General features: G+C 46.2%; 3 protein-coding genes across 4 annotated transcripts; all 3 read left to right on the forward strand.

Moving 5' to 3' along the window:
• The first annotated feature begins 2,258 nt into the window (after nt 1-2,258).
• On the forward strand, nt 2,259-3,243 carry LOC123116215 (cell wall protein IFF6). Its single transcript, XM_044537204.1, has one exon. The coding sequence runs from the start codon at nt 2,315-2,317 to the stop codon at nt 2,972-2,974; it is 660 nt and encodes a 219-aa protein (XP_044393139.1). The 5' UTR covers nt 2,259-2,314; the 3' UTR covers nt 2,975-3,243.
• Nucleotides 3,244-15,280: 12,037 nt separating this feature from the next.
• On the forward strand, nt 15,281-16,651 carry LOC123112064 (fibroin heavy chain). The gene has a single exon (XM_044532983.1). The coding sequence runs from the start codon at nt 15,377-15,379 to the stop codon at nt 16,376-16,378; it is 1,002 nt and encodes a 333-aa protein (XP_044388918.1). The 5' UTR covers nt 15,281-15,376; the 3' UTR covers nt 16,379-16,651.
• A 1,861-nt stretch (nt 16,652-18,512) lies between these two features.
• Nucleotides 18,513-24,579, forward strand: LOC123112065 (protein GAMETE EXPRESSED 2). Of its 2 annotated transcripts, XM_044532984.1 has the most exons (14): nt 18,513-19,431; nt 19,533-19,859; nt 19,946-20,152; nt 20,229-20,369; nt 20,776-21,102; nt 21,188-21,312; nt 21,960-22,177; nt 22,268-22,495; nt 22,578-22,813; nt 22,973-23,211; nt 23,372-23,531; nt 23,619-23,782; nt 23,917-24,008; nt 24,146-24,579. In XM_044532984.1, exons 1-14 carry the CDS (start codon nt 18,645-18,647, stop codon nt 24,249-24,251), a joined length of 3,357 nt encoding a protein of 1,118 aa, XP_044388919.1. In that variant the 5' UTR covers nt 18,513-18,644; the 3' UTR covers nt 24,252-24,579. The 2 variants fall into 2 exon arrangements, with proteins under 2 accessions (XP_044388919.1, XP_044388920.1); XM_044532985.1 differs by lacking the exon at nt 20,229-20,369.
• Nucleotides 24,580-24,595: the final 16 nt, after the last annotated feature.

Raw genomic sequence — 24,595 nt, forward strand, 5'->3', positions numbered from 1 at the left:
AAAACTAACAAGTAGTAGGTGATTTTTTTCTTGGGCTAGGGGGGCCACCGCCCAGGTTGGCCCATGAAGCTCCGCCACTGCGCAGAGTAATGGTCGATGAAGCTTTTCCTTTGCACTCCGAAATAATCGTGCTCTGGGCTGCTCAAAATGTTGATGACCAGGTGGTAGCTCTAGCATATTCGATTTCAAATTTAATTACGCACACATGATTTGATTAGCATTTTCACTTATATTTCATGTGTGTTTCCATAACATACCAACATCAGTTTTCGTGCAAGTCGGACTAATGGGACTATTGCATATTGGACCAGGATTTAAAATAAAATATCAATATATACAATAATAAATAAATAAAATATGAAAATAGTCTTCATGATAGATCAAATATGCAAATTTGGCACCGTAAATATTGATATATTTTTCCTAAAAACTTGGTCAAACATGCATATGTTTGGCTTTTGAAAATATTTTGAAATGGAAGAAGTATTTCCTATTCGTTTGGTGCACTTTTTCCCTCGCAGAAATCATATTGGAAATCTAGAAATTTTGTCTGGTTACCACGCTAGCATTACTCTTTGCTCGCCCAGTAAGCTGCCATGCATGCTTGATTTCCTTAGATCCGCCGCATGAATGATGATCAATTGATCATGTGGAATGGAATCGACCTAAGCATCAGTACTGTCGCTTGGGACCATGGATGAGCCGCACCTATACTCGGTGCCGTACATTGCCTCACATCATGTTTTGGGATTTGTGCCTAATTAACGCCCATCATATTTTATGGCAAGCATCATCAACCATTATTTAACAGCTCTAGTGTTCCTAATAAACCTACTACATGACGAGTGTCATAGGGAATAAAATATGAACTTTGTATCGGTGCATGTAGTTTTCTCCATGTGGTCAACACTGTTCAACATTTTGTATTGCCTCGTTATGTGCAACATCATTGTTTTTCTTTTTTTACATGTCTGTGCACCAACATGGTTATTTGGGTCATCTATATCTTTTGAATAATTTATTAAAAATAAAATCATACCAACAGCAGGATAGAGATGGTTATGCGAAAGCATGTGAAATCTTTCTTTTTTTGAGAGCACAAGAGTTCTTTTCTTCTAAGAACACAAAAGTATGATTTTTGCATGAAAAAATAGCATAAACAGACACACACAAATATCGATGTACCATGTGTACACTGTAGCCATTCTATAAATAAATAACCAAAAGTATACTAGTTGGTTTATTTGCATGAGACAACCTGGATGGGAAGCAGCATTGGGGCACCTGCTTGGGCCCACATAGATTCAGAAAAGAAAGGGCGTAGGCCTGGTCCCTTCTAGAATTAGCTTAACCTTTGAAGTTTGAGTGATAAGCTGGCTTGTATCCCCATGGAAACAGTATTAATCGAACGGCACCGAGCGTGGGTGCGGGTAGACCATGGTCCTTAATCTCGCCTCTCCCTAAGCATTCACGTCGACAGACAAGTACATCCGCTCTGCATGTATTATTGTAGTACTCCCTCCGTCTCAAAATTTTTGTCTTCGATTTGTCTACATACTGATGTATCTATTCACATTTTAGTGTTAGATACATCCTTATCTATATAAATTCAAGACAAGAATTTTGGGACGGAGGGAGTAGCATACAGTACTGTGCACTCGCATCTACTCCCTCCGTTCCAAAATAGATGACACAACTTTGTACTAAACTTAGTATAAAGTTGAGTCATCTATTTTGAAACGGAGGGAGTATGGTTGACATCCTTCAGCTAGTCGCCACTCAACCACAACTAATTTCTTGGCGAGCGCATGCGGCATGCAGCTGCATGCCACGGCGACCACGAGCGCCAACTTTTCTGCGCACTCAGACGCGCCCATCGGCCTCGACCTCGCCATTTTCTCAACCCCGGGACGTGTCGCGCAGCCGCAGCCGTGGTACGCCGACGGTCGAATAGCTCACCGGCAGCAACTAAACCCGGCCGCCCACTACACACGCCGTCCGGGAGCACGATCGCCTGCGCGCCGTGCTGCGCGTTGAATTCTCACCGATTCTCATGGAAAAAGGCACGGCTCCCTGGCCACACATGCGCGGAGGCTAATCTGGAGCATACACGCGGATGATTCAACCACACCACTTCGCCACCATGCACCTTATCGGTAGATTGGTAGCACAAGCGCACAGCCTCTCGCTCTCGTCGACCTATAAATTCCCACAAGGTCTGTCGAACTCGCATCGATCATCACTAGTTCACAATCACCGCTACTCACTCACTCGTTCACTGTTGAGATAGAGACAAGAGAGGGCAGTGGGCACAATGGTCTGCATTAAGGCCATTGCTTTTGTAGTTGTACTTGTCGCTGGTGCATCGCTTGCCCCGGTGGGCGAGAGCCGCTCTGCTCGGAAGGACCTTGGTCTCAACCTTGGCATTGGCGGGGTTGGAATTGGTATCAGCTTGGGTGCTGGTGTGGGCGCGGGTGGTTCTGGCTCGGGCTCGGGATCCGGTTCCGGATCAGGGTCAGGTTCTGGTTCAGGGTCTGGTTCGGGGTCGGGCTCGGGATCAGGATCAGGGTCAGGTGGTCTAGGTCTTGGACTTGGTGTTGGAGTCGGTATTGGTGTAGGTGGTGGTAGTGGTGGTGGTGGTTCTAGTTCCGGTTCTGGATCAGGTTCGGCATCTGTCTCTCGTTCTGGATCAATTCCAGGCATAGGATCTGGTTCTGGATCGGCATCGGCTTCTGGGTTAGGCTCAGCCTCAGGAGGGGGTGGGCTTGGGCTTGGGGCTGGACTCGGTATTGGATTAGGTGGTGGTACTAGTGGCTCTAGCTCGGGTTCAGGGTCGGGCTCAGCTTCGGCTTCGGGCTCTGGGTCGGGAAGCGGCTCAAGCGCTGGATCAGGTGCTAGCTCTAGTGCCGGATCAAGTGCGGGGTCCAGTGCCGGATCAAGTGCCGGGTCCAGCGTAGGCTCTAGTGCCGGATAAGTGCGGGGTCCAGTGCAGGCTCTAGCGCCAGATCAAGTGCAAGGTCAAGTGCAGGTTCAAGTGCAGGCTCTAGTGCCCAATCAGAAGCAGGTTCCGAAGCCAGAAGAGTGCAAGGCCACCATTGACGTGAGCTAGGATGAAGACATGATTCTCTAAATACTATGTTAATTCTACAACAAGGCCATACATATATAATGATTTCTACCATGCATGAAGGAAATGATATTTGATGTATTTAATTTTGATAAAGATTAAACAATTTGGTTATATCAAAACTCGTGTATGCTTTGAATAAAGGATCCTAGATGAATCTCAAATGCATGTTGTTTTTCAATTCTGAAATTATATTCTCATGCTTGGGCTCTTGGGTAATTATGTTCGATGCATGATCTACTAACATTAACTTGAACACCAGAGTTGTATCCTTATGTTGCTAGTCAGGCATCAATACCAAAACCACTATATTTCGAAAAGTTTTTGCCTCCAGGTTTATCCACTTGTGTGAAAGTGACTTTTTGATCAGCTGGATGGCGACATGTGTATTATTTTGGTAGATTGCCGTGTAAAATTATGCGGTGGCCATAGGCCTTCGATGAAAATTTTCTTAACTGATTCGCATTTTCTCGTGTGCACTTGGGGTGTCTAGCGATTCTGGTTCAGATGATTGTTTGATCTTGAAAGCAATCTATGGGCGTTTGGGCTGTTGGCGCATGCATTTTTTTGGGATATGGCTATGTATAAATGCATGTGTGGGAGTATATGCATCGGCTAAATTTTTTGAACGTGCTTGCTTCGCTGCCGTGTGCTTCTAGCCGTTTATGTTGTAATTAAGTCGGCCATGCACTGTGTTGGTTTCCAGTTTTGCTTTCGTCATCGGGAACAGACAAGAAACAAGCAAATCGATGCTCAGCAAAGGAACATGGACAAATCAGTCACGTCATGCATGCAGACCAATCAGAACACAATGCTTGGAGATGCGGCCGACCAATAGCTGTCTGACGAAGCGGTGATCGGGGGATGGACAACTACGTCCAGTTACAAGGCACATGAGCAGGCAGCGGGGCGGGCAACTACATCCAATTACAAGACGATAGAGGGATATGGCCAAGACTGCCACCGCACCGCTCGGGCGCGATTCTAGGCCAGATACGGGACATTCCTGCTGTCTCCCTCGCATGTGCACTACATGCATCCCGTCTAATCCACTGCTTTCATTGCTTTCTTATCTGCCTCACCGCTTACTACTCCTTCATTATCTCTTCTTCTTCTGTATGCCTCTGTGGCTTACTGCCCTTAATGATCGAGGTGTTTTCCGGAAGATTCCGGTTGAATCGTCCACCGCCATAAGCATCTATAAATCTCTCCTTCCTCTTTTATGTGGTCATCACTCGCTTTTGCATCTCAACCGAAGCACCACCGAGAAATAGCGTCGGCACAAAACATCGAGCCTCTCTCCGCTTCTATCATGTGTGATGGAAAGGAGCTACGTTTACGGCCTCGTCGGGCATGCCCCTCCCTCCTAGGCTCCTCCAATTTCTTTGGCGTGCAGTACGGAGCAAGCTCGGCCATCGCGAGATGTGGAGCCGTGCTCCAAGGTTCAGAGTGGCTTCACGCGGGCTGTCCCCACGATGCACCTCTGGGCTTGCCGGGGAGGAGCTGCGTCCAGCCTCCTGTTGGGGAACGTTGCAGAAAATTAAAATTTTTCCTACGGTTTCACCAAGATCCATCTATGAGTTCATCTAAGCAACGAGTCATGGGAGAGAGATTGCATCTACATACCACTTGTAGATTGCGTACGGAAGCGTTCGAGGGGACGGTGATGATGGAGTCGTACTCGCCGTGATTCAGATCACCGATGACCAAGTGCTGAACGGACAGCACCTCCGTGTTCAACACACGTACGGTACGGACGACGTCTCCTCCTTCTTGATCCAGCAAGGGGAAAGGAGAGGTTGAGGAAGAAGGCTCCAGCAGCAGAACGACGGCGTGATGATGGTGAAGAGGCAGTACTCCGACAGGGCTTCGCCAAGCACACAACGGAGGAGAGGTGTTGGGGAGGGGAGGGGCTGCGCCTTGGATCAGGTGTTCAGCCCTCCCCTCGCCCCTCTATTTATAGGGGAAGGGGGAAGGGGGCCGGCCCCCTCTAGATGAGATCTAGAGGGGGGGCGGCGGCCAGGGAGGGGGCTTGCCCCCCAAGCAAAGGGGGTGCGCCCCCCTTAGGGTCCCCCCCCAACCCTAGGCGCATGGGCCCAAGGGGGGGCGCCCAGCCCTCCAGGGGCTGGTGCCCTGCCCCACGCGGCCCATGTGGCCCACCAAGAGGGGTGGCCCCTCCCGGTGGACCCCCGGAACCCTTCCGGTGGCCCCGGTACAATACCGATATGCCCCCGAAACTTTCCGGTGTCCGCATGACAACTTCCCATATATAAATCTTTACCTCCGGACCCTTCCGAAACTCGTCGTGACGTTCGGGATCTCATCCGGGACTCCGAACAGCATTCGGTAATCACATACAAGTCTTCCTAATAACCCTAGCGTCACTGAACCTTAAGTGTGCAGACCCTACGGGTTCGGGAGACACGCAGACATGACCGAGACGGCTCTCCGGTCAATAACCAACAGCGGGATCTGGATACCCATGTTGGCTCCCACATGCTCCTCGATGATGTCATCGGATGAACCACGATGTCGAGGATTCAAGCAACCCCGTATACTATTTCCTTTGTCAATCGGTACGTTACATGCCCGAGACTCGATCGTCGGTATCCCAATACCTTGTTCAGTCTCGTTACCGGCAAGTCACTTTACTCGTACCGTAATGCATGATCGCGTGACGAAACACTTGGTCACTTTGAGCTCATTATGATGATGCATTACCGAGTGGGCCCAGAGATACCTCTCCGTCATACGGAGTGACAAATCCCAGTCTCGATCCGTGTCAACACAACACACTTTCGGAGATACCTGTAGTGCACCTTTATAGTCACCCAGTTAGTTGTGACGTTTGGTACACCCAAAGCACTCCTACGGTATCCGGGAGTTACACGATCTCATGGTCTAAGTAAGAGATACTTGACATTGGAAAAGCTCTAGCAAAATGAACTACACGATCTTGTGCTATGCTTAGGATTGGGTCTTGTCCATCACGTCATTCTCCTAATGACGTGATCCCGTTGTCAATGACATCTAATGTCCATAGTCAGGAAACCATGACTATCTGTTGACCAACGAGCTAGTCAACTAGAGGCTTACTAGGGACGTATTGTGGTCTATGTATTCACACGTGTATTACGATTTCCGGATAATACAATTATAGCATGAATAAAAGACAATTATCATGAACAAGGAAATATAATAATAATCCATTTATTATTGCCTCTAGGGCATATTTCCAACACCTCCGTCGCTGCTACTCCGCCGAGCGAGAAACTGCATCATTGTCGCTACCATGTGGAGGTTGTCGACGTCCACCACGGGACAACGAGGTGTTTGACGGCCGACGGGCACACGGGCGAGCTGGTTCCACTTGGGCGCTTCAAAGGCATGGGTGACCGCCGGCGATGTGTCCATGGCGTCGCTGGACACGGTCGCTTCCCTGGAGTAGTCGGAGATGGTGCACGAGATTGGCCACCTGCTTGGCTCGGTCACTTCTCGGTGATAGTAAAAAAATGTATGAAAGAAGGAAAAAAATATTAACTACATACGGTGTATATATAATTCCGACTATTTGCGTCTTTTTACTACTTCATCATAGGAGCTAATCGAATGGGAGGCTACACCAGATGATCTAATCTCGCAATGACTCAGACCATGTTCGGCAAAATAAATCATCACTACTAGAGATGTGTCATCATGTATTTTCCTATTTGTTCACATGCATCATCCTCCTATCTTTTTTTTCCTACATCCATAGTTTTTCATGCGATCATCTGGCATCCTAAAATAACAACGCTTATTACAAAGAAGAAACATAATCCATATAACCGCACTGTATGGAGGGGCGTGGCGTGCCGCCGCGCGGGGGTAAGCTAGTATATACTATTGAGACTTCACTCTTTGTTAAACCCATACTCTACCATGCGCTCTCACCTAGTTGCAATGGCATCAAGATTATGATATTGCCACCAAGTATTATGGAGTATGTATAAATCTACCAGGAACATATTTAACTTTAGAATGATTAAATTATCTAGTATGGTAAAGATAGAAAAATACATAAGGTCCAACTTTTGGTAAATAGTATTAGCTAACACACAAATATTTGTTGATAGCTTGCATGCACAAATTTTTTAGATAATGGGCAATATCTTCTTCGTTTGGAAATATAAGGCCTACAAGTTTTGTCTGAAGTCGAAGCTCTCCAAATTTGGCCAAGTTTATACGAAATCAACATCTACAATAACAAACCAACATCAAAAAAATCTATAATGAAATATGTTTTATAGTGTATTTATTGATATTGTATATATAGAAGTAATTTTTTCTGTATAAATTTGGACAACCTTCGGAAACTTTGACTTAGACAAACCTTATAGGACATACACCCTCTGTATCAAAATATAAGACATTTTTTGATACTATAATATGGAGGGAGTATATTTTAAAACATATGGAGCATATTTCTGCATCAAGCTAAAACAAATTATGTTGGAGTTCTACAACAACTATTTATCAATGCTTATCATCAGCTCCTAAGGGACTAAGGGCGCACATGCTTTGGTGTTTACACACATGAAATACTTGGTTGATTCGGCATTTCAGTGACGAGATATAATTAGTTAAAAAAATTGTTATGAACTAGATGATACCCCGTACGTTGTTGCGTGAATGTTTTGCAATAAATTTGGTTGTATGAAACATAGATATTTGAGGTAATATGAGAACTATAACTGAAAATACATGTGACTTATTGTGTTTGATTAATGTATAGTTGTAAAATATTTGTTAAATATAAATGACATAATAGAATGAAAATTCTCGTGCATGTTTACATGTTGAGGTGGATCTTTTTTTCATGTATGTTACACGATGTGGTGGTATGCTTGTAACTATTTAAATATACTCCCTCTATACACTAACGTAAGACGTTTTTATAGTTCGAATTGAACTGTACAAGCATATTAGTGTGCAGAGGTAGTAAAAGAAAATGACGAGACCGCACCAGAAACACTTAGTGTTACTATCTTATTTTATGTTCACTTAATCAACGGTATATATATTTATCTCACAATTAAGCTCACATGCAGAGAGAAGCTTTTTTGCGGGGACCCATGTATAGAGAGTTGGAGATTAGTTTGGCAACACAGTTTTTGCAAAACCACAGTATTTCAAAACCTCAGTATTTTAATGTGTGGGCAATAAATACTTTAGTTTCTTAAAATTGTAGTTTTTCTCAGTTTTGGTAAGACTGTGGAGGCGTTTGGCAAATGGCAGTTTTGCGTTTGGCAAATAGCAGTTTTATTAAGTTTCTCTGATTTTGACTGATTGTTCTGTTGTTGCATGGATAATCTTGACCATACCTAAAGCCGAACCTAATTCAGCTGCACTCACGGCCGGATTAACTCGTGCTAACGGCCGCCGTATGCATACTGGGCATGAGCACGTTCTCTAGTACTCCTACATGCTAGTATACATTGTGAGTTATCTCTTGTGATCCATCAAAGACGAAGCATTGTGACAGGCACAGAAGGTGCAGCCCGCGTGTCTAAAAGCAGTGGTAAAAAGTGGCCATGACATAAAGATCGAGGGCTCTCATAGGAAAACGGAACGTGGAAGCGTCATACGGCTGCTCGCCGACCTGTTGAATACCTAGAAGAGATCAGGAGCAACGCACCCCTGTACGTGTTTCCGGCCGGCGCTAAGTCATCCGTGTGTGTACTCTGGCCAGATAGATCTATCATCTAACAAGTATTGGTCATAAGAAGATGGACTCAGAGAGACCAATTAGCCAGCGTTTCTCAGTCTTAAAAAAAGAGGTCCCGACCTCTTTTTCAAATACTGCAAAAATACCACAGTTTTAGGGATACTATGGTTTCTTAAACTGCAATATTTTTTCTATCCAAACACCTCAAAGTATTCAATACTGAAGTTTTTTTTTATCGGATTCATATCTAGGTTTTTTTCCCGAAACCTAGGGCTCTCTGGCGGCGCTAGGGTTTGGAGTGGAAACCGATCGGCGGCCGCGGATCTCATCGGCGGGCCGCCCCCGAGGACTCGGCCGGGAGTATGGCTACACCACCAACGGCGGAGGCGGTGCGAGGTGACTCTGGTTCGACCAACCCTCGCTCGGCGAGGGAGAAACTAGAGGAAGCCCTGGGGAAGCTGGATATATCCGAAGAGGAGGCGACTCCCCTCGTGATAGATGATCGACAAGACGGTGCTCCGGTGAAGTGGCTGCTAGCAGGGAAGGTTCTCTACCGAAACCTGTATCATATTCACACCATTGGCAACGCTTTGCGACCGGCGTGGGGAAACCCTAGAGGACTGCAATTCCGATCAACTGGGCCGAACACCTTTGTCGCTGAATTTGAGGCCCAGCGTGATCGAGATAGAGTATGGGCGGGATCGCCATGGCATATCAACAAGAACGCGGTCATCCTGGCTGAGTTCGACGAGTGCATGCGCCCTGACGAGGTTAAGTTTGATCGGCTACAAGTATGGGTTAGGGTTTTGAATCTACCCTACAATCTGCGAGATGATGCATGGTGCCTCCCAATAGCACGGACAATTGACAAGGAGGTGCAGATAGCAAAGTTCGACCACAATGGAGGCTATCTCCGAGCAAGGGTTTCTGTGGATGTCAATAAACCGCTCCAGAGATGGGTGCTAATAGATTCGGCAAGGAGGAAGAAGGTGGATCACTATGATATGCAATATGAGCAGATCCCATACTTCTGCTTCTCTTGTGGTAGGCTGGGCCATTCGGATCTGTACTGCTCTAATCCTGGTTCACGAGATGACGAGAGCTGCCATTTGGGCCATCATTGCGAGCTCCTGACGAGACCAGATATCCAGCAAGCAGCGGCAATTCCTCGAGGGGACAGAAGTCTGATCAGAGTAGCAAGCAAGAGACAAGAAACTCTAGAACAAAAACTAAGCAAGATGGGGGGGAAGAGGTGATTTCGCCCCTGAAGAACAAAGAAAACGTGCGGTATAAGAGGAAAGAGGGACCGACAGCAGTTTACAAACCCAGGCAATCGCTTCTGACGGCGGCGCATATCCCCGAAGAACTTGAGCCGAGCACGAGCACTGCAAGGGGAGAGGATGATGAGGATCTGGTTCGTGAACCAAAAAAGAAGAGGCCAACGCCTGAAAATTCGGCAGAGACCGTTCATCGGTCCTGCCCATCCCAATGATTTGCCTCTCATGGAACTGCCGGGGGCTTGGGAACCCCGAGGCGGTTCGAGAGCTTCGCAATGTTGTGAATCTAGAAGGACCCACACTCCTCTTCGTCATGGAAACAAAAATCAAAGGGAAGAGAGTTGAGGACTTGCAAAGACATCTAGGCTTCGGCGGGTGCTTTGCGGTTGATAGTACTGGTCTAAGTGGTGGTATCGGTCTGTTTTGGTCGCATGATGTTATTGTGGACCTCAATAATTATAGTGCTAGTCACATTGATGTTTCTGTTAAATTTAAAGAGCAAAACTCCTTTCAATGGAGGTTGATTGGTTTCTATGGGGCGCTCCGAGCGGAAGATAGCATCATAGTTGGCGTTTCCTACGCACTCTGCATAACATACCGCATGCGGCATGGATATGTTTGGGTGATTTTAATGAAACTCTCTTCTCTAATGAGCACTTTTAGTCGGGCTGCTAGGCCAGAGAGACAGATGAGAGAGTTCAGAGAAGTCACCGATGAGGTGGCTCTCCAAGATTTGGGGTGGTCAGGCACTCCATATAACTGGGACAATCGTCAAGCGGGTGATGCGAATGTTAAGGCAAGGCTAGACAGGGTCTTTGCCAATGAGGAATTCCGGCAACACTTTCAACACATCAGAATCAGGCATGTTTCTTCTGTCGAATCTGATCATTGCTTTGTTGTAGCGGAGATAAGGGAAAAGATCAATAACATGTCACGTGCAAAGAGACCGTTCCGATATGAAAATGTTTGGTCATCGCATGTGGACTATGATCGAGTTGTCACCAATGTGTGGCAGGAGGTAAATACGGGACCGGGCCTTCAAGGGATTGTGGATTCACTAAGTCACCTAAAGGAGACGCTTGAACCTTGGGGGACTCGCGAGTTTGGCTGTTTAACACGCCGTGTCAGACAGCTACAGAAGAGGCTTGACAACCTACGTTGTCGTTCAGTTGGCCGTGGGCCTACAGATGAGGAGAAAACAGTGGTTCGGCAGCTTCGAGAGGCTCTTCATCAGGAAGAGATCTGGTTACGACAGCGATCACGTGTTCCCTGGCTGAGAGAAGGAGACCATAATACGTCGTATTTCCAAGCTCAGGCTGCACAAAGAAAGCGAATCAACAGAATATAGGGTTTATGTAGATCGGATGGCTCGGTTTGTGCAAACGAAGAGGAAGACAAGGCCGAGGTTCAGGCGTTCTATCATGACTTGTATGAGTCCCAAGGTTGGAGGGATTCTACAGAACTGCTCGATCATGTTCCTGCCAAGGTGACGGAGGACATGAATTTGGAGCTCACAAAACCCTATACTGCGGAGGAGGTTAGGACAGATTTGTTCCAAATGGCTCCCTCCAAAGCACCCGGGGTAGATGGGTTTACTGCGGGGTTTTATCAGCGTCACTGGAGCTTGCTTGGTGAGGCTGTAACCAAGGTAGTTTTGGATTTCTTAAACGGGGGCGAACTACCTGTGGGTCTGAACGACACATCGATTACGTTGATCCCCAAGGTACGACATCCTCAGTCTATAACACAATACAGGCCCATCTCTCTTTGTTCGGTTTTGTATAAAATTGCTTCAAAGTGTGTGACAAACCGATTGAGAGTATTCATGGGGGAAATCATCAGTGAAGAGCAGAGCACGTTTGTTCTTGGGCGGCTCATAACGGACAATGTGTTGGTGGCATACGAAAGTGTGCATACATGCGAAGGCGGAAGAAAGGAAAAAACTATGCTTGTGTTATCAAACTTGATATGATGAAAGCATACGACCGTGTCGAGTGGCATTTTCTGGAGGCAATTCTCACTAAGTTGGGCTTCAATGTTAATTTTGTCAGGCTCGTTATGAAGTGCGTGTCCTTGGTGCGCTTCTCAGTCCGAGTTAATGGTGAGCTACTGCCATTTTTTTCACCCTCATGTGGGCTGAGACAGGGTGACCCAGCCTCACCCTTCCTTTTTTTGCTATGCGCGGAGGGCTTCTCCTCTCTGTTGAAGTTCTATAATCATGGATATATTGACAGAGGAATCAGAGTAAGTTACAGATCGCCTTGGGTAACTCATTTGCTTTTCGCAGATGACAGTCTGATCTTCATTAGTGGAAACACCCAAAGTGCAGTAAGACTGAATGAAATCCTAAGGGTTTATGGTGATGCTTCGGGTCAGTGTGTCAATCGTGCAAAGAGCGCAGTTTACTTCAGCTCCAACACACCGGCCCAGCTTAAACAGCAGCTCAAAGCGGTCCTCAATATTGATGTTGAGGCTTTTAGTGAGCGGTACCTGGGGCTACCCACTGTGATCGGGCGCATCACAAGTGGAACTTTCGATCACATTGGGGAAACAGCTCGCGGGAAGATGCAGGGATGGTCTGAAAAACTGCTTGCGTGTGCAGGTAGGGAAACTTTGCTGAAATCAGTTGTACAGGCCATTCCAACATACTCTATGAGCACCTTTCTACTAACAAAAAAGGTGTGCAAGAGTTTGACGTCACCAATGGCTAAGTTTTTTTGGAGCAGCTCCATCGACAAAAATGCTTTACATTGGGTGTCATGGAAGAATTTGGCTACACCAAAGTGCCAAGGAGGTATGGGGTTTCGTGACCCACAACAGTTTAACATTGCGCTACTAGGGAAGCATGGGTGGCGGTTCATGACGAACCCTGACTCTTTGTGCGCAAGGGTAATGAAAGGCCGCTATTTTCCTGATACAGATTTTTTGCATGCCAATGTTTCCCAAATCAGCATCTGCTACTTGGCGAGCTATCATTGCTGGCAGGAAAGCTTTGCAGGCGGGACTTGTTAAGAGAGTAGGAGATGGGAGCTCTATTGATGTCTGGATGGACAAGTGGATTCCGGGAACCATCTCCATGAAACCTTTATTCAGACCTCCTAGCACTAATATTCAGAGAGTCTCGGATCTCATTGACACCGGGAACTGGTCTTGGAAACAGGACCTTATAAGGACAACTTTTATCGCCCCAGATGCAGATGCTATTCTTAACATACCCATCAGGAGGGGAGGAGGACAAGATTTCTTTGCTTGGGCCTTTGAACGATCAGGCAACTACACTGTTAAGTCAGCGTACCGTGCTCTAATGACTCATAACGAGCATCTAGCTCTAGAAGAAGGGACGGCTACAGGTGCCTCAACGGATGATAAACAGATGTGGACAGCCTTATGGAAACTCAAAGTGATCCCAAAGGTTCGGGTGTTTTGGTGGAGGGTGTTGAGGGGGATTCTACCTGATGAATGTATCCTCAAGCACCGCCACATTTCAGTTCTTGACACTTGTAAAGTGTGCATGGCAAGAGAGGAGGGTCTCATGCATGCGTTAATACAATGCTCCCATGCATGACGTTTCTGGAGCGAAGCTTGTGCTTGGTTTGATCTCAGACTCCCTCGACTACATCGAAGTTCGTGGGCTAGGGACATTCTATGTGGTGATCGGATCAGGGATGCGGATCGCCCAAAAATCATCACCATCATGTGGACGATCTGGCATTCTCGCAACCGGATCAAACATGATGAAGAAGGCAGAGACCCAGCAGCTGCGATGAGATCTACGCGGGAGGCCCTAGCGCTGCTGGAGCTACCCCGCAATGAAGCAGCCGTGCTGCCGGGGCATGGTTGGAAGCCGCCGAAACCAGGTACGATCAAGATTTCATGTGATGGAGCACTCAATGTGGCGGAAGGTCGAGGAGGGGCGGGTGGTATAGCCCGGTCCGTATCTTCGCTCTTGGGTGCTTGGTGCAAACCGTTCGGCAACATCTCCGATCCTCTTATCATGGAAGCCCTATCAATGCGAGAAGGAACGCTTTTTGCAAAACTTCGAGGCCTATCGCATGTGATAATGGAGACTGACTGTCAGGAGTTAGTGCAACTCTGGCATACACGCCACAACTCACGTTCGGTTGTGGCTCCTATCCTAGATGAAATAGGAGAGCTTAGTTGTGATTTTTCTGTTTTTCAGATTCAACATGTATTAAGGTCAAGAAACTTACCGGCACATCTATGTGCAAAACGTGCATGCACATTGAATGTGACCGAATGTTGGCTCGAGGAGACCCCTAGTTTTTTGGTAACTAGCCTTCTGGCCGATTGCCCGGGGAACTCATTTGTTGAATAAAGCTCTCTGATTTACTCGCAAAAAAAAAACTGAAGTTTTTTCAGAAACCATAGTATTTCTACAGAACTTCAAAAATACTTAAGCTCCCAAAGGCACCCTAAATTAAGACCAAGACACAGCCAACCTACCCACTAGTTTTTTTTTTTTGAAGGACTAGTTTTATTCAACGCACGTAACATTAAATCGAAAAACTAGAGGCATCCTTCCGTGCCAGCCAATGAGTGTGGCATATCTCATTGTGAAGCCAGCAGATGATTCGTGCTCAGCCACCGTAAACCTCTCACTACTTCGGCAATATGATAATACGTGTAATAATCGAAGGAGAAAAATTTGAGATTAATTTAAGTCAACTGCAAGGTCGACAATATGGACATCCAAAGATGAAAAGGACTAGCACTAGCAAGCTGGATGATAAGGCTCGCGTCCACCACTATAGCCACAACCATCATGCATCCAGCTATAACGATAAAACTGCAGGGCTAGCTTCTGGAATCCCCCATTGATCAACAAAAAAGGCTGTTCCATTATACCAAATCTCCGCAGGTCACGTCAGCTTCACACACGCAGTGCAGCAACCATATTCCCTCTCGCACCATGCATGCAGGATGCAGCGGCGCACTTGAGACGTGTCACCCCGACGCGCTACGAGGCCTCACATCTCCGTTCCCTTTGCACCGCCGGCCACACACTACGCGCCACTACCCGAGCAAATTAGCCACAGCCACAAGTTCTTCCCACCAAGGGAGCCGCAGGCCGAACCATATTTCTGAAAGCCCACTTCTGGACCCTATAAATAGCACGGCATTGTTCCTAGTGTTTGCATACCAAGGACAAGGAGTTGCAAAGCCTTAGGCAAGAAAGCAAGCCAGCAGCATATACATATTTGAATCACATAGAAGCAAGACCTAGTTCTTAGAGGTTCCGCAACAATGCGGCAAATGACAACCATTTCGGTTGGCATTGTTGTGCTCGCCGCACTTGTTTTGGCATCCGAGGGTCGCATTGCCCGGAAGGACTTAGGTCTGGACCTTGATCTGGGCCTAGGGACCGGTACAGAGGTTGACATTGGCATAGGTGGTGCTATTGGTGGTGCCGGCTCCGGCTCTGCATCGGGGTCTGGTTCTGCGGCTGGATCAGGGTCGGGATCAGCCTCTGGTTCCGGGTCTGGCTCGGGGTCTGGTTCGGGCGCTGCATCATCGGCAGGTTCGGGTGCAGTTTCTGGTGGAGGATCCTATGCTGGGTCCGGTGCAGGCTCGGGCTCAGGTGGAGCCTCTGGCTCTGGTGCTGGTTCAGGCTCAGGTGGAGCCTCTGGCTCTGGTGCTGGTTCAGGCTCAGGTGGAGCCTCTGGCGGAGCTTCTGGCTCTGGCGCTGGTTCAGGTGCAGGCTCAGGCTCAGGTGGAGCCTCTGGCGCTGGTGCTGGTTCAGGCTCAGGTGGAGCCTCTGGTGGAGCATCTGGATCCGTTGCTGGTTCAGGCTCAGGTGGAGGCTCTGGCTCTGGTGCCGGTTCGGGATCTGGTTATGGTCAGGGGCAGGGTAAAGGAGAAGGCCAAGGCCAAGGATCTGGATATGGCCAGGGTTCCGGCTCGGGCCATGGACAAGGTTCGGGCTCTGGTTCGGGTTATGGTGAGGGACATGGTGAAGGTTATGGCCAAGGACGTGGTGCGGGATCAGGATACGGTGAGGGCCATGGCGAAGGTTATGGTCAAGGAAGTGGTGTCGGGCAAGGATCCGGATACGGTGAGGGCCATGGCGAAGGTTATGGACAAGGAAGTGGTGTCGGGCAAGGATCTGGATATGGCGAAGGTCATGGCCAAGGATCTGGTTCAGGCTCTGGCTATGGTGAAGGCTCTGGTAGTGGTTATGGAAATGGGGCTGGCTCGGGCTACGGTGAAGGTCACGGATATGGGTATGGATCTGGACATGGCAAATGATTTCAGACGCAGACTACTTAATAATGTATGATTGTCTCAAGCTTCATATTTACACTTGGACATCATCTATGTGTGTGTGCCTGCGATTCTAAGGAACCGAGTCTAACTAAATTGGTGGGGGGTCAAATGTGTAATCCTATCATCTAGGTTCAAGTCTTTGACTCAAACTTTAGAGTATATGTTCCACCCGTTGTATTAATAGTACATGTAGGTTCTCCTACATGTGCTTTAATATGCACTTATTTATAAATAAATTCCATGTTGAGTGAATAATTTTCCATGTTAAACATGAGTGCAACCAGGGGCATAGCTAGGCCCCGGGCTGCCCAGGCCATGGCCTGGGCGTGGAGAGATTCAACTTCATTGGTTGTAGCTACAGTGATTACTGTATGAACGAAGCTGGCCCGGGGCGTAGTCATATGCGGGCTACGACACTGAGTACAACGCCACATGCATGCATGAGGTATTTGTACGATGCACTGACGCGAACAATAACCTTAAGTATGATGCACTTATGTGAATAGTACTTAACTACATCACTTGTGCGAACAAGGGTCCTGCATGTCGCGTCACATGCGGCAACTACAAATCATCGGGGTTAAACAACCATAGACGGCGATTCTACACATGTTATTGTAATTTTGCTAGGTATGATGCAAACCGTAGGTGATGAAGATCACATCACAGTTGGTTCATTTTGAACTTGTATTAAAAGAACATATGTGAGTGTCACCAATAGTCTTATATGGACCGTGATGCTATAAGGACATAAAAATGTAATACCATGCTTTTTGTGACAACCAAATTGGTTGAGATACTTATAGTAAATGTCGATTAACAGACAAGTATATGACACATAGGATAAATCCTACAAGAGTGTGGTATGTCAGAGTTGTTGCAAACCTGACGTACTATATCAAACTTATCTGCCTAAGGCCTAAGGTTTGGCAAGTGTGGCTACGAACCAAAGGATTTTTTTTCTTCAGGGGTTCTGTATCATAGGATACTCATGACTACTTGGTCGAATATATTTTATTGAAATATATAGAATATCTGCTTGTAGGAAAAAAAATCTTTAGAAGCCCTTTAGATCAAAGGCATGTGATGACCACAAAGACTGCTATGGACTGTTTTCCTACATAGCAATTTTTAGTTGTTTCTCGCCATAGGTTGACCTATAACTTTCCTTTGTGACATTTGTGCACCTTTTCTCTATTCAAATTTATGCCAAAATTGTGTGGAGCATCCAAAGAACATGTTTTACAGGTACTTGTGTTTTGTTTTCATATAGGAGGTGATGATATTTGAATCTTTCGTTTATTTTATTTTATAACCTACACCCCCAAATGTCACTCATAAAAGTTCTTGGAGGATTTATGAAATCAAATGAGTATAGAGGCCACTGGTTCATATAATTGGAGTTCTCAATCTCTCATGAAATGTATTCATGTACACTAATTTTCACGAAATGTTTTCACGTACCCTAAAAGGGTCCAGTCGATCATGTAAATGAGGTCAAAACTCCATTTTGTTCTCCCTCCATTAAGTACAATGGTGTTCTCTCTATATATCTCCGTCACTCACTCTCTCCCTTACATACTGTACTCATAGAATATAATTTTATATTGTATTTATTTGGTAATGTAGATGCTGATATTTTTTGTATAAATTTGTTCAAACTCTACAAAGTTTTTTTTTCTTTGCGGGGGAGACTTAACAAAAAAAAACTAACGTGATAAGCATTTTGAATGGAAGGGAGTATTTACTCTCAAATTTCTGTGTATTTTCCGTGCACCATCCAAATGCATTAACTTCTACTCCCTCTGTTCCCAAATATAAGTCTTTTTAGAGATTCCAACAAGTGACTACATAGGGAGCAAAATTGAGCGAATCTACATTTTAAAATATGTCTACATACATCCGTATGTTGTAGTCCATTTGAAATGTCTAAAAGACTTACATTTAGGAACGGAGGGAGTATATAATTTCTACTTATATGTCTTTTTTTTTGAGGGACTACTTATATGTCTTCAATATGTGGTGGTACCGAGGATTATGCAAATTCAGGGGCTTACCCCTTAAAAAAAATTAGGGGCTTACTGCCCGCCCCTTCCTTCGCACGCAACACCAGCACGTCTGCGCCGGCGGTTGCATTCCCCGCCTTGCACTTGCAGTTGCACTCCCCGCCGCATTCTTCTTCCCTCCACGGTCATCTCCAGCAACCGATAAACCGCAGGCATCCCACGTCCAAAGCGGAAGGAAATCCATGGCCAACCGCGCCGCGCTCTTCCCACGCCCGATCCTAGCCTTCTCCGTCCTCCTGTGCCTGGCGCCGCTGCGCCCCACGGCCGCGCAGGAGCAATGGCCGCGATTCCCCATCGCGCCGCGACCGGCGTTCATGTTCGGCTGGCTGGACGGCAGGGGGTCGTTCCGGGCCGGCGACACCGCGACCGTCATGATCACGTCCTTCGACATCCCCGACGCCAACGTCTCCGAGGTGCGGCGCAAGGCGGCCTTCAAGGTCACCCTGCACGGCGGCAAGGCCGGCAACAGCAGCGTCCTCACCGACGTCGCCGTCCACCTCGAGGGCGACCTGCCGTCCTGGAACATCACCCTCGTCCCGCTGCGCGCCGGGAACTTCATCGCGCTCTTCGAGGAGGAGCGGTTCTTCCTCGGCGTGGACACGCTCAACTTCGCCGTCGCCGCCCGGGACGTGAACCCGTCCGCCTCCCTGGCCTCCTGGACGCACCTGGGGGGCGGCCGCGTCGCCGCCGGGTCCAAGGCGCTCGTGTCGGTCTTCCCCAGGGACGCCTTCGGCAACGGCCTCCCGCGGGGAGCCGACATGCCCTTCGGCAACTGGTACTTCGCCGTGTCGTGGTCCTACGTCAACGGGACGCCCGTCGAGTTCTCGGGTCTCGAGTACAACGGCTGGACGGAGGACGGGTGCATGAGCATCGAGTTCGTGCCGACTCTTGCCGGGGACTTCCTGGTGCACGTTCATGCCGACAACACCAAACTGCGTGGCTCGCCATTGCCGCTCACAGTAAAGCCAGGTCGGTCCTCCCTCCTAACAAACAACGCCTCAAAATCAAATGCAGAACTGCTGGAAACCTAAGTAGTAATAAACCTATTCAATGTGGTCAACTTCTTGCAGGACTCATCGACGTTGCGAAAAGCACGGCCGAGTGGAAGCATGGGACAAACGCCGTGCAGATATTCTCCAAGCTGGAGATCTTCATAAACCAGAGGGATTCGTTTGGAAAGCTCGTTCCTGGGATCCACCCATTTGATGCTGCCGTGGTTGAGAGCGCCTCAAGGCTGTCGGTCCCGGTAGGGGGTCTCCGGATCGAAGCTGTCGCTGAGGGAATTCAGCGGCTCTCCTTCGACGTCGTGGAGCCCGGGGAGTTTGTGCTCACAATCTTTGAAACTCACCTGAAGCAGAGGCTTTCTGATACGGTGTACGTGTATCATGTCTTTGTAGGTATGTTTGCTTATTTATTTTTCTTCTGAGAATACTATCTTGTATAGTTTCATAACTAATGCTGGTATATAAATGGAAATTGTTAGGGTATTGCGATGGATCGAAAAGCATTGTTAACGGTTCTGGTTTGGTGCAATCTGTTGCTGGCTCACCATCATCATTCATGGTTTACCTGCTGGATCAGTATCAAAGCCCTTCTCCGATTGATACCGATATGATGCGAGTGCAGATTCTAAGCAGAAATGACACGTCTGGTGTAAACCCAGTTATAACACCTGTAAGAGAACCAAATGGTAAATGCTAGTATAAAACCATCTTTCCTGATTCCAATTCAAATTTATTATACATTAATGATGAATCCATCTACAGAGACGATATCCACAGATGGACAAACACGTAATTTCAATGTTTCGTATACTCCTGAAATTGCTGGCGAGTATGAAATTTGGGTGCTGTGCGGGAACATAGCGCTGAATGATGGAAAACCCTATAACATGACAGTCTCACCAGGTTGTATATTTCTCCTATGGGTCATCATTTTTAAGATAGTGGAAGAATAACCCCAGGCTCTGAATTTGGAGATGCACACATCCATCCTATGTATCATCCTAGTAGCTCACTTCTACATTCACTCCATATGATGATAATGCAGTAACTGTTCTTTACAACTTTTTGTTTCGTGTAAGTCTGTTTCCTTTTTTGTCCATGGCCATGCAAATAATTTTGCATAAGAACAACGTCTCCTTTATGAAAAGCACAACGTAGTAGCTTCATCTACGTTATTTCAGTCAGAAAATAACTTTGCAATTTCAGCAGTATTACCTGAAGCAACTCACATTGGACGAACTCGAGGGCTGTTTCTGTCTTTTCTGGTGCTGATTGACCTCTGACTTTCAAGAACATTTCCATTTTGCAGGTGCAGTTGACACATCTTTATCAAGAGCTCCAGTGTTTGATCCAAAAGCCAAAAGATCAGTCAGAAACAATGTAACTGTTCGACTTGTTGACTCATTCATGAACCCAGTAGTATCTCTGGAGCCAAAACTGAGGCTTCAGCTAACATCTGCAAATGTAACGGCCCCGATGAACGCGTCAAGCTTCACCGCGGGGGAATTTGTCAACAACAAAGATGGATCATATACTGCTCATTATGTCGCAAGGTATCTTGGTTTATATGGCATGTGTATTCAGTTTGACAGCAGGCAGCTGGCTCCTTGTCCATTCCAAGTCCTTATTCTTCCCGGTAAAGTTTCCATTGCGCGGATGATATTCATGAAAAACATAAAAATGTTGAAGAGCGTTGACTGACTGAAAATGCCTCCCTGCAGACGAGTACTTCTCTGAAGTTCGAGAAGATCACATTTCAGTTTGGGAGGATGAATCTGTTTCCTTTGATATTTTGTCAAATGACTACATTGCAGTAGGACTAGCTGACGTAGTTAATTTATCTTCAGTAAGTTTATTAAACCACTTTTTATTATTTAATTACGTAATGGTGTTCTTTTTACAGTTTATTTTTTGCAAACAGTTCTACTACACATTTAAACAAGGAAACTTGTCACAGACACAAGTATAGTGACACTGCCCAGATTTTGAAATGCCATTGTTCAATCTTACAACAAGAGTGACATTTTCAGCGAAAGTGCCTTTCTGCTCCCGAGCTCATTTGAGCTTGGTGAACAGTAAAATCGAAAATAAATCAAAAAAATCCAAAGAAAAATTGGGAGAAACATTGAAAAAGTTCTAACTGGTTGCAAAAATTCATCATGAAATCACATTCCTATAAGGCGTGGCAAAAAAACAAATTCAATGCTCCAAAATGCTTTTGAAAGTAGCATTTTCAGAGTACCATTTTTTTTTGCCACGCCTTCTAAAAATGTGATTTCATGACGAATTTTTGCAAGCACTTAAAACTTTTGCCAATGTTTCTCCCAAAAAAAATTTGGATTTTTTGATTTCTTTTTTATTTTACTGTTCACCCGAGCTCATTTGAGCTCGGGTGCAGAAACTCTGCGTCCCATTTTCAGTTGTTTCATTGTGCCATTACTCTCTTGCTTGACAACTCTAATCGCATAGTAAATTTGCTCCGTCTTATTTTAGCCACTCCATGGAGGGGTCGTACAGTACAATCCGGGCTATCGGTACACACCTTTTGAACGGTTTTTTGGGAATGACTCCTTTTCATACACAGTATCTGATAAGCATGGCAACGTTGTCAGTGGTACAGTGTTCATATATGTTCTGTGCAGACCACCTCAGTTCATCTCTTTGCCCAAACAACTGCATGTTACAGAAGATATAATTGGCCCAAAGTTTGGGTAAGCTTCATTGCTTCAACTAGATGCTTTCTATTTTTTGTACTTTTTCTTAGCTTTTTGAACTGATCACGCATTTCCATGTTTCGGCAGTGGGTTTCCGGGGATTGAAATGACATATTCAGACACATCAGAGAACATATCGGTTATAGTGAGAGCACAGCACGGCAATGTTCTTCTTGCTCCAGTGCCAATGAAACTTCAACATCTATTTGATGATACGCTTTCAATCAGCAGGGTAGGCAGGTCTAGCCAAGCCTTGAAAATACAAGGGATGGTGGAGGAAATAAATGGAGCGCTAAAATATCTTCAGTATATCGGGTACTAGCCAAGGATCTGAATCTTCCTAGTATTATAGCAGGCCTGGCGTTACAAGAATCTCAAATCCTGCCATCATTTGCAGAAATGAAGACTTCTATGGAGATGATGTTATAATGCTATATGCGAGGAACAGGAATGGTAGGCATCGTGATGAGTTACACGTCTCCGTGGAGCCGGTCAATGATCCTCCGGTTATATTGGCTCCGAAATCAATTTTCTTGGGTGGAAAAGAATCAAGAGATGGATATCAAATCTTTGACAAGCAGAGAGATCCATTTGAGTTCTCAATCGTCGAACCAGATCTTCGTTGGTACCCAGGTGCTTTGTTTTACTCTTTTGGTATGAAACCATGGATTTAAAAATGGATTTTATCCTGCTTAATTATTTTGAGATGTAAAATGATGTTCCCTAGCCTAACATATTTACATTGTTCTTAGGAGACATTAAAAGTAACTAAGAAATAATCTCATGTTGCAGGGAACAGGTCTCACCTTCTGCTAGTGCTCTCCTTCGAAGTCTTTGAAGGAACCTTGATGATGACATTGCCAGCCAGTCTCGTAGGCAGGGCGGAGCTGAAGACTGGTGGCAGTAACCAGTGGCAGTCGCTTCAGACCTATGTGGCCATTGCACATCACTTGGTCTTGAGAGGAACTGGCATCAGGCTGCGCTTGGATGTCGCTGACTGCAACAGCGCAATGCACCAGCTGTTTTACCAAGTAAACACTCTGTCTTCTTGGACTATTTTGGCGATTCGTTCTTCAGCCCATGATTTAAATTCTCCTGATTTAAATTCTCTTGGTTATCTAAGTGACCGATTGTCCGAGAGCTGTAAATGGAGGTATTGAAACTAGAAAAATATGAGATTTTCTCTTGCAGGGTGGTCCAAGCCATGCCACAAGCTTATCCATCACCGTAAACGACCTGGGGAACTATGGGTGCTACCCAGATTGTTCAGAGATGATGTCAAGGCCATTGCAAGCGGAGAAGACTGTCCAGCTGAGCAAAAGGAAAGCAATGAACTCAACAAGAGCCATCTGTGAGTTTCTTTGTGCTTGGTTTGGTGCTGTGGCTTGTGTGGCACACCATTCCTATCCTTGTATTTTTATACTGTGAATACTTTCAGTGACCGGATCGGCAATCGCAATCGAGATCCTGGCAATGCTGTGCCTTGGCGGGGTTCTCCTGTATTTCCTCGTGAAATGCATGTGTGCCCTGAGGATTGAACGAACAAGAGGCCTCCCTGGCAATGAAGTTCGCACATCAGACCGAACCATGTCCCATCAACTTGTGAGTACATTTCTCTAATCCTCTTCGAAACATTCACCGCGCTAGTAGCATCTGTGCAATCATCACTCTGAGCTTCGTTGCCTATAAAGTCTCTGAGAAAATTTCTGTCACTGTTCTTCTGCAACGTGAAAAAGATGAGTTCGTCGCCCTCGGATGATGCTGGATATAGCTCTGCGCCTGCAGCGGTGCTCTCCTTGGGTGGAAACAGATCGGGTTTTAGGCAGCGGTAAGCAATGTTGATTTGCTCTGTACTCAGGATTTTGCCATGCACATTTTAGGAACGGATAAGAATCTTAGACTCCAGCTGTAGCAGTTCAGAGTGGATGAAAACAGGGATCTAATTGACACAGTTTGGGACTTCAGGTCTTGTAGGTCATGCAAGCAGCAGGAACTGGAACTGCAGCAGTTATCTGGGATCAGAAACGATGGAAACCAAGATGCTCAGCCTGTGGTAGACAAGGACAAGTAGAACCCTTGCATGGAATCCAAATTTTCTTCTGTGAACTCCAAACATAATAAGTCTACCTTCAGACGCATATAGTGTAGTAGGCTCATGAAACTGGCAATAACCTGCAGACGCATATGATCAATCAAAGAGAAAGGTGGTTTAGTATAAATTGCCATCATCACATGTTTTCTATTTTTGTCTGTCGTGACATTTCATTCTTACAAGTTCACAATAATCTGGTAAGCACAGCCTTGCATTGGAGAGCAGATTGGTCAATTGGTCAACATTGAGATAGTATCTGTTACTTGCTGTTGGCAAAGATCACTGGATGGCAGTATAGGTGAATATTTTACATATCATGAAAA

Source organism: Triticum aestivum, chromosome 5B (assembly GCF_018294505.1).
Source record: "Triticum aestivum cultivar Chinese Spring chromosome 5B, IWGSC CS RefSeq v2.1, whole genome shotgun sequence".
Classification (NCBI taxonomy): domain Eukaryota; kingdom Viridiplantae; phylum Streptophyta; class Magnoliopsida; order Poales; family Poaceae; genus Triticum; species Triticum aestivum.

What these genes read in the sequence shown, in the direction of transcription:
- LOC123112065 (XM_044532984.1), top strand. Translation starts at nt 18,645, where the DNA reads ATGGCCAACCGCGCCGCGCTCTTCCCACGCCCGATCCTAGCCTTCTCC. An exon ending in AGATCTTCGTTGGTACCCAG is followed by an intron (nt 22,814 to 22,972) that starts GTGCTTTGTTTT and finishes CTCATGTTGCAG; the next exon opens with GGAACAGGTCTCACCTTCTG. An exon ending in GAACTCAACAAGAGCCATCT is followed by an intron (nt 23,532 to 23,618) that starts GTGAGTTTCTTT and finishes GAATACTTTCAG; the next exon opens with TGACCGGATCGGCAATCGCA.
- LOC123112064 (XM_044532983.1), top strand. Translation starts at nt 15,377, where the DNA reads ATGCGGCAAATGACAACCATTTCGGTTGGCATTGTTGTGCTCGCCGCA.
- LOC123116215 (XM_044537204.1), top strand. Translation starts at nt 2,315, where the DNA reads ATGGTCTGCATTAAGGCCATTGCTTTTGTAGTTGTACTTGTCGCTGGT.